The sequence below is a fragment of the Hydra viridissima genome, unplaced genomic scaffold (genome assembly GCF_058129835.1).
Source record: "Hydra viridissima isolate aposymbiotic clone 2 unplaced genomic scaffold, HvirCarnegie_v1 scaffold_7, whole genome shotgun sequence".
NCBI classification, from domain to species: domain Eukaryota; kingdom Metazoa; phylum Cnidaria; class Hydrozoa; order Anthoathecata; family Hydridae; genus Hydra; species Hydra viridissima.
Window position 1 is genome coordinate 4,189,139 of NW_028324306.1, and position 12,814 is coordinate 4,201,952.

The following is a 12,814-nucleotide window of genomic DNA, read 5'->3' on the forward strand; positions in this document are numbered from 1 at the left end:
TTTGCAAGTTTTGGCATAAAACATTATAGTTATGCAAAATATTAACAAAGAAACTCTCTTCCTTGGTCACTTATCTGAACTTCACAACAACCATGTCTTGTAAAGCATGTATACAAGAACTCTGTTGCACTTGTAGCTGTTTTATCAGATAAGGAAGCAGCTTCAGGCCACTTGGAGAATAAACAGGTGGCTGTTCTGATATATTTATTTCCCCTTTCTGTTAAAGGAAGAGGTCCAATTAAATCAATTCTAACAGTACTTCTTATTTCATCTTTAACTTTAATAGGATATAGTTCAGCTGAGTATTTCTCAAATGCTCTATAAAGTATATTATGAAGGAAATAATATAAATTATGCATTTTTAAAGACTTTATATTATTTAAAAAAAAAAATACAATTGTGTTTAATTTTTGTTATAAGTTAAGATAACAATACCTGCAGTATTATAAATTAAAATTGTCATTGTTATTATTGTTTTAAATAAACAATAAAAAATAAACTTTAGTGTATAAACCTGTTTGCTATTTGACACTTATCACAATATTTACAAATATTACTTACATTATCTACCATCCCTTTCCAGTAATACCTCTCGGAGAGTTTTTCTAACGTTTTACCTCGACCAAAGTATCCACCACAAAGAATTGCATTGAATGACAGCCTTTGAGAATCATAGTTTTTTGACTTGTTAGAACTACAAGCAGATCCATGTTTCTTTTTTTATCGTAGTAAAAAAGTGAGCCATCCTTTACGAAAAATCATTTAGGCTTTCTTCTTAATCCATCTTTTCTAATCTTATCCATGCCATGAGGGTATAATCCTCTGACAATTAAATCAACAAGATTGTTGAATTCTTTGTCGTTCATATTTTAAATATGGACGCATGATTAATTTCTGTTTATCACGCATTCAACAGCAAATTTTCTTGCAAGCGGCAATTTTTCCTAGCGAATAATGCAGCTGAGCAGCAAATTTTCCTAAGAAATTATGCCGCAGCCGCAAAATTTCCTAGCAGCAAAATTTCCTGTGACAACCGCACTGAATGGATATCTTTTTTCTTTTTGCTAGGCAGTGACAAAGCATTTCCCCAGAATGACAGAATTGATCCATTTGACTTAGTTGCTTTCACTTTTAATTTGTTTACTTTTTTTTCATACAAAGACTGATCATATTTTACTATTTTCCACAACTCCTGTGCGTGCTGATACTGCTTTTGTTTTTCAAGTGTTGAATATGCTTTCTTATATAACTCAAGAAGTTGACGATACTTGTCCTCGTTTTAATTGAATAGATAAAAACCAGATTGCGTAATTAAAAAAAAAAAAAAAAATTCGTAAAAAATTTGCTTTTAACGTCCAATTAAACGACATAACTGAAGATAAGGAATAATTTGAACAACGATCGCTCGCTTTCTACTTTCTTTCAGTGACCGAAGTCAGAAAAAAACAAGATATAGATTTTTTATATTCGAGAAGTTCATTGCTTTTTGTTAATACAGATCAAGTTTTAGGAATAATTCTTGAGAAAGATAGTAAAACCGCGTACGTACTCGCTGTTTTGAATATGACCTCCCCTTGTACGCATTTGTACGTTTTTTGGTAACCCTCTCTCTCCCCGTACCTGTGTACGAACTTTATGGATGCCCCCAAAGTCCTTTGCAAGGTGAAACTTGGTCAATTGCAAGCTTAAAGCAGAGAGTCCAGAGATCGAATCTTCATATAAGTATTTTATTGAGCTGCGGAATTTCCTTTCACTACACAGAATTTTGCCAGTTTTTAAATTAAACTAACAGAAGTAAATAAATGATTCTAAAACAGGCGGTCACAGAAGTCGCCCGAATATTTTTGCATGGCAATAAAGGCAATTCAAATTTGCAAAATTTTATTTAAAAATACGAGGTGATCTCTGTTACCACATGCTCAAATCTATCAATGATTAAGAAATCAAATAAGCAAGAAAAAAATACTATGCATAAACTATTTTTTTGTATTTCTAGTTTTACATTCATTTAAATATATGATTATTTTAATTTCGCATAAAAGTATTATAGAAATTTAATACTTATTATATACTTTGAAAAGATTTTAACGAAAATGTGATTTTTTATAAACCTTGAAAAACCCTTTAAATATCAAGTTTAAAAAAAAAGATTTATTTTTCATAGTGAATTAAAAACTGAATGTCGAAAGAAAAAAAAAAACTTAAAAAGTTTAAATCTGAAAAGTCAATTAAAAAAATGTACAAATCTTATTTCCGCATAACAATGCATGGAGCAGTGATGTGAAAAATATAAGTGCCACTTTAAAATTTTATTTATTTCTTAGGTGGGGCCATTGACTTCTTAGTTTTTCATCTAAAATGAGTAATATTTTTTATTTTGCAACATTTCATATATTGAAATATGAGAAGTGTGTCAACCTAAGTTGTTTTTTTCTATAGAAAGCTTAGCCATTCCTTAACTCAGAATTGATATGCCTTTTGAAAAGATTCAATTAAAAAGCTGTTATTGAGCTCTTTCAAGGATTTTTTAAAGAGATTCAGCTGATTTAGGAGGTTTGATTGGCTTTTGGTTCAGTACTCGAATGTTGAGAGTAATAAACGCTTCAATACATGAAGAGCCTTAAGGAAATGTTTTATTTCTGACTAATGGGGCAACCTTCTTAGTAAAATAAGGGATAATGTGTGAATAGTAATAAAAAGACCCAATGTTCGTTTTAGGGATTTTGTATCTACAGGTACAAGTAGTTCCCAGAGTGGGCAAAGTCGCTTAGTGATTGCCTGATATTTTAGTGAACATTTTTGTAACCAAGAAGGTTCGGAAATGTTGTAGAGAAAGCACATTTTTTGTTTTTGCAGGTTTAATTCTTCATTTTAGCAGCTAAAAAGAGGCTTTAGTAATGTTTCACTTGTGTCATACCACAGATTGTCAAATTGTTAAAAAAAAAAGCAAAGTGTCCGTTATATTCTCTTTGGCACTTTTTCTATCATTCGTTTATTATTTCAATAACTTGATATCTATTGGGTGATGTTGAAGGTTCAATAATTACTTCTTCGTATAAACGTTGTACTTAGGAGCTAATAAACATTGTCTTTACCACTGTAAAGGCGGGATTTTGAAGCTATGAGTTTTCAGTCGGGAGTAAAGTTTTCGAACAAGTTCAGAGATTCTACACTTAATGTAGCAAATCCAACTACAAAAAGATCTCTCACACCACCAAAATTAGGTGTTTCAGTTTGGTGCTGAAGCCGAAAGCTATTGCCAAGAATAATATCAGCGCAGTAATTGCCTATAACTTGGAGTCTTACGTCAAGTACAACTTCTGACCTCATGTCTCTATTTTTAAGCAAACATTGACGGATTGAAGCTATACCACTGATAAAGGAGTCGCAAATTGCTTCTTTTTGGTATTATAATGCAATGGCTGCTTTAATATTAAAATCTTGACAAGTATTTTAAGTGCTGAGATGTATTTATCAAATGATTTACCTGGTTTTTTTGTCCACATGTTGCTAAACAATGTCGATCGAACATTGTATTAGATGATTTAATGTAGAGGTTACTCAATGTTTCTATAGCCAAACTCATATTTGTTAGATTCACTCATGTATTCGAAAATCTGAGGAAAAAGAAATATAATGTTTTAAGTTTTTGATACTTTCTTGGGGTTATACGTTTAGAATGCTTTCAAAAATTCTAAACAGTTGGTAGGGCTTGGTCCATTATTGTAATATAACACAATGATTATTAAGTATATAATAAAACTGTTATAAACTCGAAACGTAGATAAAATAGGACAGTGCTTTTTAACTTTTTATTTACTAAGTAATATCCAAGCTCAAATTGTAAATAATCACATAATGCAAATCTTCAGTTGATTAAGGAAGGTTTATCACTGTCAAAGTTGTTCATGTTGTTTAGTGTAATAACAACTTATTGTGCACAAATGACTAAATATTGTCACATATGATATTGCAGCATGGACCTTCCCACCTATCTTTTTACTTAGAAATATTTAGCCTCATATATATGCTATACATTTTTGCTCATTAGATCCAATAATAAAGATAAACATGTAAACTTCAACTTTGGTTAACGTGGAATGTCAAACAAATCTTTATTATCTACCCATGAGTTAAATGAGCCTGGATAACCAACCCATTTTACTAAAGACTTTATTTTGGTTTTTCTTAACATCTTTTCAATTCTAATACATATTGTTTCGTCTTTTGCAGTTGTTCTTCATAAAATGTTTCTGCTATGTCTCCACCATTATAATTTTTAATCTTATATGTGACTGGAATAGTATTTTGCACTACAGGTACCGTAAAAACTTCTTCAGCCCCTATGGTTGTTTAATCCTTTTTGAAGATTATTTTTACTTTATCACCAACTAAAAAACTTTGGCTTCGGTTTTGGGTCTGTTATTTCAAATTTTTCTTGATAAAAATTTTTCCACACTATACATTCAATCTTCTTTAAGCATAGCTTTAACTAGAGTCATTTTGATCGAAGAGTGAAGTCTATTACTATTGTTTGGACTTTGTCATCCAAACCGTATTTCCTTTGAGGCATGAAGATTTACTTTCTCAAAGATGGCAGAATTTTGCTGTTGATCAGTATCTTTAGCAGTTTAAAATTCAACCAAAGTAAATCTAGATATCTCAGGTGATGGTTTTACAGAGAGTTTCCAAAGTTAGTTGAAGCAGGTGCATTCAACTGGTTACACAGTCTCATTCAATAAGCGGTAGCAATTTTAGCGCCACGGAGTGGAGCTCTAAAAATGTCAATCATTGTATCTCCTATATATAAATTGCCATCTCTGTATATATATCACCATCCCCTTTATACAAATTATCATCATTAAGTTATATCAATATCACTTGTTGCAATTTTTCTAAAGTATTCTCTTACTAAATTACTGATTCGATCAGTTTTTTGAAGTTTTTTAACGTATTCCTGTCGAGCTCGATTATTGTACTCTTTCATGGTCCCGTTGAAGCAACTCTGGCTATAAATTAAAGTTTATACTGTTTGGTGAAAAAGTCTAGAGCATTCTGTTGACCAAGTTTTTTATCCATAAATATATTTTTAACATATCGCTTTACTTTAAGATATTCTGAGACAAAATGAGCTCTTTTTTCAACATTGTTAATCAATTTTGCCTCTCACACTTGACAAGAATCTATTCACTAATCAAGTCACTATTGATTCACATAATGTCATTTTAACTGCTCATAGTTTCTTCTTTTCCTTTATTAATGAGTGAACTTTTCTCATCTTCATCTATCGTATTACGTGCATTATGTCTTATCTCTTCCCTCCTCTCTATACTTTGTCAATTCACTTAGAAAAGTAGTAAACTCTTCTTGTGAAATAAAGTTTTCAATTAGTGTGTTTAAAACAATATCACTAATCGTACTTCAAGTAAAGTCTTACATTGTAAAGTTGCTTTTCATTTTAAAACATATTTCAAAGAATTTATCATCATTCCTTTTTGTAATGGACACATCAAAACAAAACAAAAAGTCCTTTGTTTTTACAGCTAGTATTGTAATTTATTCTTGAGTATATAACTCCTTAGAAATGATGATGTCTTAAAGCAGGTTTTCGAAAATAATTTGAGTATTTTGCTAAATTGACAGAAGTGTCTGTGTATTTGATGTTGGTCGTAGGATTTCCAGAAGTTTTACTATCAAGATGATGGGCCCGATTAATATTATATTGCTCAAAGAAAGAGCTGCTTTGAACCGTGCAGATGTGATTTACAATGAATCCGATGACGCTGTGTCTCGACACCATAATGAAAAATTTTGTAGTGTGTTACAATTACAAATGTTTAAACGAATTTGTAAAGAACTGTTCAGTTGTTAAGAATTTGTCTCCGAAGACAATTTCCAACAGGATAGAAGACAGCCTCACCAGAAAGAGTACAATGAACCAAATAAGGAGGAACTTTCACGCCGAACAATATTGAATTTTCATCCTCTTTCTGCTTAAGTTGCCCAGGTCTCATAATGGCGAGCCCAATTTGTGAATCTGGTACTAACGGAACGTTTTATGATAAAATGGATCCTTGTTGGCAAAAGAAAAGATACAAGTCCGGCTAGCAAACCTTAAAATCTACCTTTATTCTTCGTATTACAAGCTAATTTTGCTCATTTTAGTAGTAATTTCTTTACTATTTTCAAATAATATCACAATCTTTTTAATTTGTGTATCTGTAAAGGCAAGCACAACTATTCTCTCATCTGGATTCTTATCTTCATAATTTAAACAAATAGTTACAGATCTATTTTATTTGAGTGTATAATTTTTGCTTTTATGCTTCAGATACTCTAACATTTACATTTATTTGTATACCACATTTTATTATGATATAAAAATACTGTTATAAATTGTAATAAAATATTTAATAAAATAAAATAAAATAAAATTGTTGTAATAAAAAGTTAATTTGTCTATTTCAGAGCCTGCCAATAATATAAATCTTCACTAATATAGCTTAAATTTATAGTTTGAGCATCAGACTTAGCTATATCATTAACATTTTAGTTTTTTATTTTAATTTTATATATTTTATGTTTATATTCCAAAAAAAGCCTATTCGAGACTCAATTCATCTAAAAAAAAAATTTTAATACCGTTCTATATAATTGGAGACTTTAAAACACAAAAACTCACAACTAAATGAAACTCATTATTGAATATTTCAATATTTTTAGTATAAAGGTACTAAAAGTTATCAGCTAAAAAAAATTTAAAGTTTTTTTTTCTTCAAAATAAAGAACTGAACTTTTTTCTTTTTTCTTTCACTAGATGGCAGCAAAAGTATTTAATATGATTGATATCATGTTATCAACTAAAAGATCTTCGGTTACCCAATTTCAAATTGGTAACAACGCTTCTGACAAAATTCTAAATTTTCTTGCTTTAGTAGCTTACACAAATATTGAGGAACTTAAAATATCAAATGAATCGTATGTAAATTATTCATTCAAAAATTTGGGGCTAACTCTTACTTATGTAAATACGGTAGATACTCAAGCTATAAATCACATGGAGATAAATGCAAGCGTAGATATAATGGATGCAGTTTCAGCATGCTATCAAAACCGTATAACTTTAAAATATACGACTTTTTGATAATGATTTATATTTTGATAATAGCTATAATTTGTATTTAATTTTGTGAGTCTTTCATTTACTCAGCTTGTTCTTTAAAAATGTGTTACAAATAAAAGTTGTAATAAAAGTGGACGGTTAAAATTTGCATTCTTTCATGAAAGTTGCTCTCTTTTAGAATCCCAATATCAGTTGAAGAAATAGTTTGAACTTAAAGAGGTTCAATAAGTTCCGGAGAGAACTCAATTGCTTTTCTTTGCTTTTTTGTTGACTTTAACGCCTCCATTTTAATTCCTGGTGCTATACTTAATTCAAGCGAAATTTTGTTCTCAATGGTATTTAAGAACCCTGCACTTTTTTTGTCTATTAACGATAGTGTTACTTTACAAATTAATCAAGAAGGCAATAGAACGAATGGTTCCTGGGTTATTGTCTCCTCCATTATTTCTGCTGTTTTACAACATCCGATTAAAGACCTCAAAACTCCTATTACACAATAAGCTACAAGAATCTTAAATACCGTTCTATATAATTGGAGACTTTAAAACAACAAAACTCACAACTAAATGAAACTAATTATTCAATATTGCAATATTTTCACAGTAATTTTCCTCAGAACATTTGATGTTTTAGCCAGCGAATGAGTTGGAGCATTAAAAATTTTAACCCTACTTACCGAAAATTTTCTCACTTCTACTTTTTATGCCTAAATATATCAATTATATTAAATTCGATTTTTTTGAATTCGAAGTTTGCACTTTATTTATCATTTTTGGTCAGCGAAAAACAAAAGGACTATCTTCTTTGCAAATATTCACAATACCTCTCCTTCTGCGATTTATCTAAAAAGGGTGTAATTCCAGCATAATTATTTTATATTCCAAGCTGACAGTATCTGAAAATGAATGTTATTAATATAGCAACATCAACTTCTTGGTAAATTATTTGAGCAAATTGGTGGAGAGTTTCAAATGATATTTTAAGGTTATTTCCTCGAACTAACTTGCGGCTAAGAATTAAGTTTGTGGCTAAAAAGACTTGCTGCAGCAAGTATTCTTAGCTACAAAATTAGCTTCGTCTGAAAATACGTTACAAGAAAATCATTGCTTTTCAATAATGAACAAATTTATGTAACAAAGAAAAGTGGTTTGTTTGATATTACTTTGGATGATTTGAACTGCGCAGAGGCTTGTGAACTCTTATATTACTAGGTGAGCAACTTGTGCTACAAATGAACCCGAATGGAACACCATTGGCAGCAGTACATTTTGCATTAAAATTTTGTTTATAAACAGTTGAAAGTTTCCCGGTATTGAAGAACACTTTAATTGTACTTAAAACTAGTTTTTATAAATGTCAGAGGCATTTAAATAAATAAATATTTTTCTATTTTTCTAAGTAGATAAAATTTGTTTTAAAATTAAATTCTCTTCTACTTATAAAGAAATACTAGTAGAAATAATACTTTCTTTGTTATGAGGATGTTGTTGTGAAAATTTTAAATAAACTACGTATTGAGAAGCGTTATTTATTTATTTATATGTTGAAAAAATGCTCTATCATAATAACTGTTCGTTGAGCGCCATGGGCCATGAATATCATGTTGTAACAGGCTTAAGGTAATAGAATACTTCTTTGGCCACAAACTGAAAAACTCTGCAATGGGGCAACCGTTAAATTTACTTTTGAATTTACGAACAAGTGGTGTTCCACACATATAAAATGTTCTTTAGAAGACCATCTCCTATGTGTAGACCACCTCATTTAGATAAAAACCTTTTATCTTTTGTGTTTCTTGATCTTGATGTGCTTTAAATGCAGGGCTCGAACATCGTGAAAGCACATGGCATGGCATTAATACTTACCGGTCAGGATACGTAACCCAATACAGTCATGGTTTGTTGCAGGCATTCCTTTGCATTAACTCTCATTCTTGATAATATCAATAACAAATCACATTGCTTTGAAAAATATATGGGGCTTGTAATGAAAAAAATATCTGCCGATTATTAGCGATTACTCATTATTTGATAATAATTTATCTTAAACTATTGCTTAAATTATTTTTTTTAAACAACCTCTCTAAAAAGTTTCTTAATGTTCGGATAATTATTTTTCGTCGAGATTATAACACGCCTTTATGAATCATTAAATTTTGGGCAAAGAAAGTTAATTAACATAATTTTGTTTCCACTATTTGAAATTATCATTAAATTTGCTTTCAGAATAATCATAAACGTTTCCATCAAAAACTTTACTTTTCTGAAAAAACTCGCCCTAGTTTACTTTTTGAAATAAAATTATTAATTCGAAACTCTCTCTTTAAAATCAACTGAAAATATTCCGAAAGCTGTAGATTAAATTAACCTGTCAAAATGATAAGAATAGCTTAAAGTTTAGTGTTGCGTTAATCGTAGAGCTAGTGAAAAACAATTCAGTGTCAATAATTTCTTTGATTGAAAATTGGGAGCCAAAATTGAATACAAAACAGCTTATCTGCGAACTAAAACAATGTGTATAGGAAACGCTGATTTGAAGAGATGTTGTATGATGCGAGAGTATCTTTAATTTAATAGAAGAGCTCACACCAAAGTCAAGTTAGTTTTTAAACCGCTGTGAATTGCTTGATATATGGACCGCATAATATCAACCCATCCGCGGAAACTCATATAAAAGATACTGTCCGATACCGAGGGTTTATGAAATTAAAAAAATTAGGGCAAACTGTTTTCAGAATCGGCGATACCATGTCCGATATATTCAGTAATATACTAGTAACATCCAAGACGCCTAATGAATTATCGGGAATATTTAGGTAAGCTTAGTTTTAAAATGTTGAACTTTAAGCAAAAGTTACTGTGCTTCAAAGTTCGAAGAGCATAATGCAGAGCTCTCATTTAAGGTCCTTTGTTAGAGTTAGGGGACAAATCCGTTTTATATCTGGAATCAAATTGACCGCGTAATAGATCTACTAGCCATAACATACCAAAATGATCCTTGAAAGACATTATTTGTGGAACAAGTACCTGGCACGTATAATAAACAAAAAGAGGCATCTACAGAGATAAAAACATCCGAGCCGACAAGATCTGCATATGTTCTCAAATCAAAGCTTGCTAGATGGCCACTTGGTAGACTGTCAACGTATAAGCAAAAAGCTGTAAAGCACTTAAATACCTTAAGTGCGCAAAAACATTTTAATGTTTGTGAATCATTACAAGCCCCAGATAGCACATAGACATTGGATCACCGTCAAAAAATTTGTTGGCCTATGGTCGGCAACCGACATCGAGCCAACGTGGATTTGATAGCCTGCGCGAAGTCGCAACCAACCTTTGCACAGTGGAATATTTGTATGACAAAACCGCTCAAAAAAATTTTATGGATTTTTTTTCACTTTATTAGTTTAAAACACAGAATTTTATTAAAATTCAATGTTTTTTTAAAAATATATATATTTTTAAAGAGTAATTTATTATTAATAAAAAGACATATTCGCTTATCAAAGCATCATGCTGAGATCATCATACTGACTGCTTATTTGGAAAAAGGCAACGATTTTTTGTACCGTTTTGATCTAGAAATGCTTATGTATGGGTCTGAACTCAATAGCAGCCTATTTAATACGTCTGTATTGCAGTTGATACGAGAAAACTTTCGAATAAAATGTTGTCTGTACTACCGAAAGTGTTTATTTCGGGGTTGAGCTGTCTTCTCGGATAACTGTGAAGATAATTCCGGGTTTGAAAAAAATCTTCTTGACGTATTGCCATCATTGGTATTTCCAAACCCTGCTTTGGTATACCTAATTTTTTTTTCCTCGTTTGATCGAACTTTCTACTTTTTTAAAGGTATTTTACAAGCTAAATGAAGAAGCGATTCAAAAAAGCGGATCCTTGCATGAAGAATTGAGAGCCCAAATGAGATGGTTTCCGTATTGATTGGCTCTTTTTTAATCAATTTATAAAAATCTTTCAATGTTTGTCCAGAAATGTAGCACTTCATAGTTGATGTAGTATCAGTTACAGTGTTGCACACTTTACCATCTACCATTGTAAAAAGGTATGCTTTATTTTTCCAATTTCATTGGGCAACCTCGTTTCCCTGAGATTCCATATGTGGTTTTTTACGTGCTTTATCTCGTCCATTGTAATGTCTTTAGATTCACTAATGAAACGTATTCGAATGGGCATGCAGAGCCTTGGAGATGAGGTTACTGGGTTTTCCCATATAATTTTTTCCTGCTGGCCATCAACTTTAAAAATCATTCTCAGAGGTACTAAAGAACTTTGAAAAATATTTGCTTAAATTTTGCTTGTTGCGATCCATTGCAACCCCAATTTGATATTAAAACCATATTTTTCTGTTCTTCAATTGAACACTTTTCTACAACCTCTGAGACATATTTATATAAGGGTAATGTGGTGTGGTCAAGAAATGCTTTTAGTTGAATTTCAGCTGTTGTTTCGGTTACTTGTATCAATTCCTTATTAGGGTAACATTCTTTTTTTCTTGTTGTATTATTGAGTAGCAGGGGTAGACATTTTTGTTTCTACTTTGAATAAGTTCTCACTGTTTTCTGGGGTAATCGCCTTCAACAAACAGTCCCAGTGCCTCTTGAGGTGTTAATTTATTGACAGTTACTTTTTTAAAAGAAGAGCTAAATGCTTTTCGGTATTTCTTTGCTCTGATAGGCGTGGCAGTAATTTCTTTAATAAGTTTTGAAACATTAGTATTTCCTGAAGTGTGCTGGCTCATTCTGGCTGCATACGTCAACTCATCAACAGAGACCTGTTTGCGCAAATCCATAGTTTTTCGACGCTTGCTGCAATCACTTAGTTCTATAAATGATTTTGATGGTCGTCCAGGTTTCTGTCGAATGTTTATTGACCAATAAGGTAGCTCGATGTTTGATTTGAGCCATTGTTTATTGTTTTTTATAAAACTTTCTTGTTTATAACTTGCAGCTATCCATCTTTTCTTGAAATCACTCTTAAAGAATTTTAAAATTCTTGTTATGGTACTTTTTTGATCTATTGGATATTTCATGACTGTTATAAGGTGTTCTTCTAACAACGAAAACTTTTCATCAAATTTTTTACCTTTACAATCTTTCATTATTTCATATAACTCTCTTCTAGTGAACAACTTTTTGACTTCTGTCGAATCTACATGATAAATAATAAAATAAGTAATACATAGTGGTGTGTCCTTAATGAACGACAAATAAAATATACTTTTCCCCACGAAATTTCAAATACAAACGCCACGTTGTGAACAAAAATGCGACAAAGGGAAAATTCGAGAAGAATTTTCTGTTAGATAATCTAATGAAACAAATATCTAGCTTGAAAATAATAAAGTTAATAAGATTTTTATGCAAACTTGATTTTTTGACTTTAGAGCGATTTTGTCATACAAATACTCCACTGTGCGTTGGGCAAGCGTTGGCCCAACGTCGAATTTCGACTTTGGGTGAGCGTGGCATTCTGACGTTGGTCCAACGTATAATTCATATAATATTAGTTTTACTTGTTTGTAAAAACTTTGATTTTGATTCAAAAGGTGTGCTTATCTTTTCAATCAAAAACAAAGCTTTTGCAATCGAATTAAAACTATTTATTTGACTAAACTGTAACTTTTTCCAACTAAAGGGTAACTATTTCTTTAAATAAAGCGCAACTATTTCTG

At 31.0% G+C, this 12,814-nt stretch overlaps 1 protein-coding gene across 1 annotated transcript; it reads right to left on the minus strand.

The window, feature by feature from the left end:
• Positions 1–41: 41 nt before the first annotated feature.
• On the minus strand, positions 42–12,611 carry LOC149885711 (uncharacterized). Its single transcript, XM_090094245.1, has 3 exons — positions 12,549–12,611; positions 11,697–12,334; positions 42–318 (listed from the first exon to the last, which is right to left on the minus strand). The coding sequence occupies exons 1-3, from the start codon at positions 12,609–12,611 to the stop codon at positions 42–44; spliced, it is 978 nt and encodes a 325-aa protein (XP_089950371.1).
• Positions 12,612–12,814: the final 203 nt, after the last annotated feature.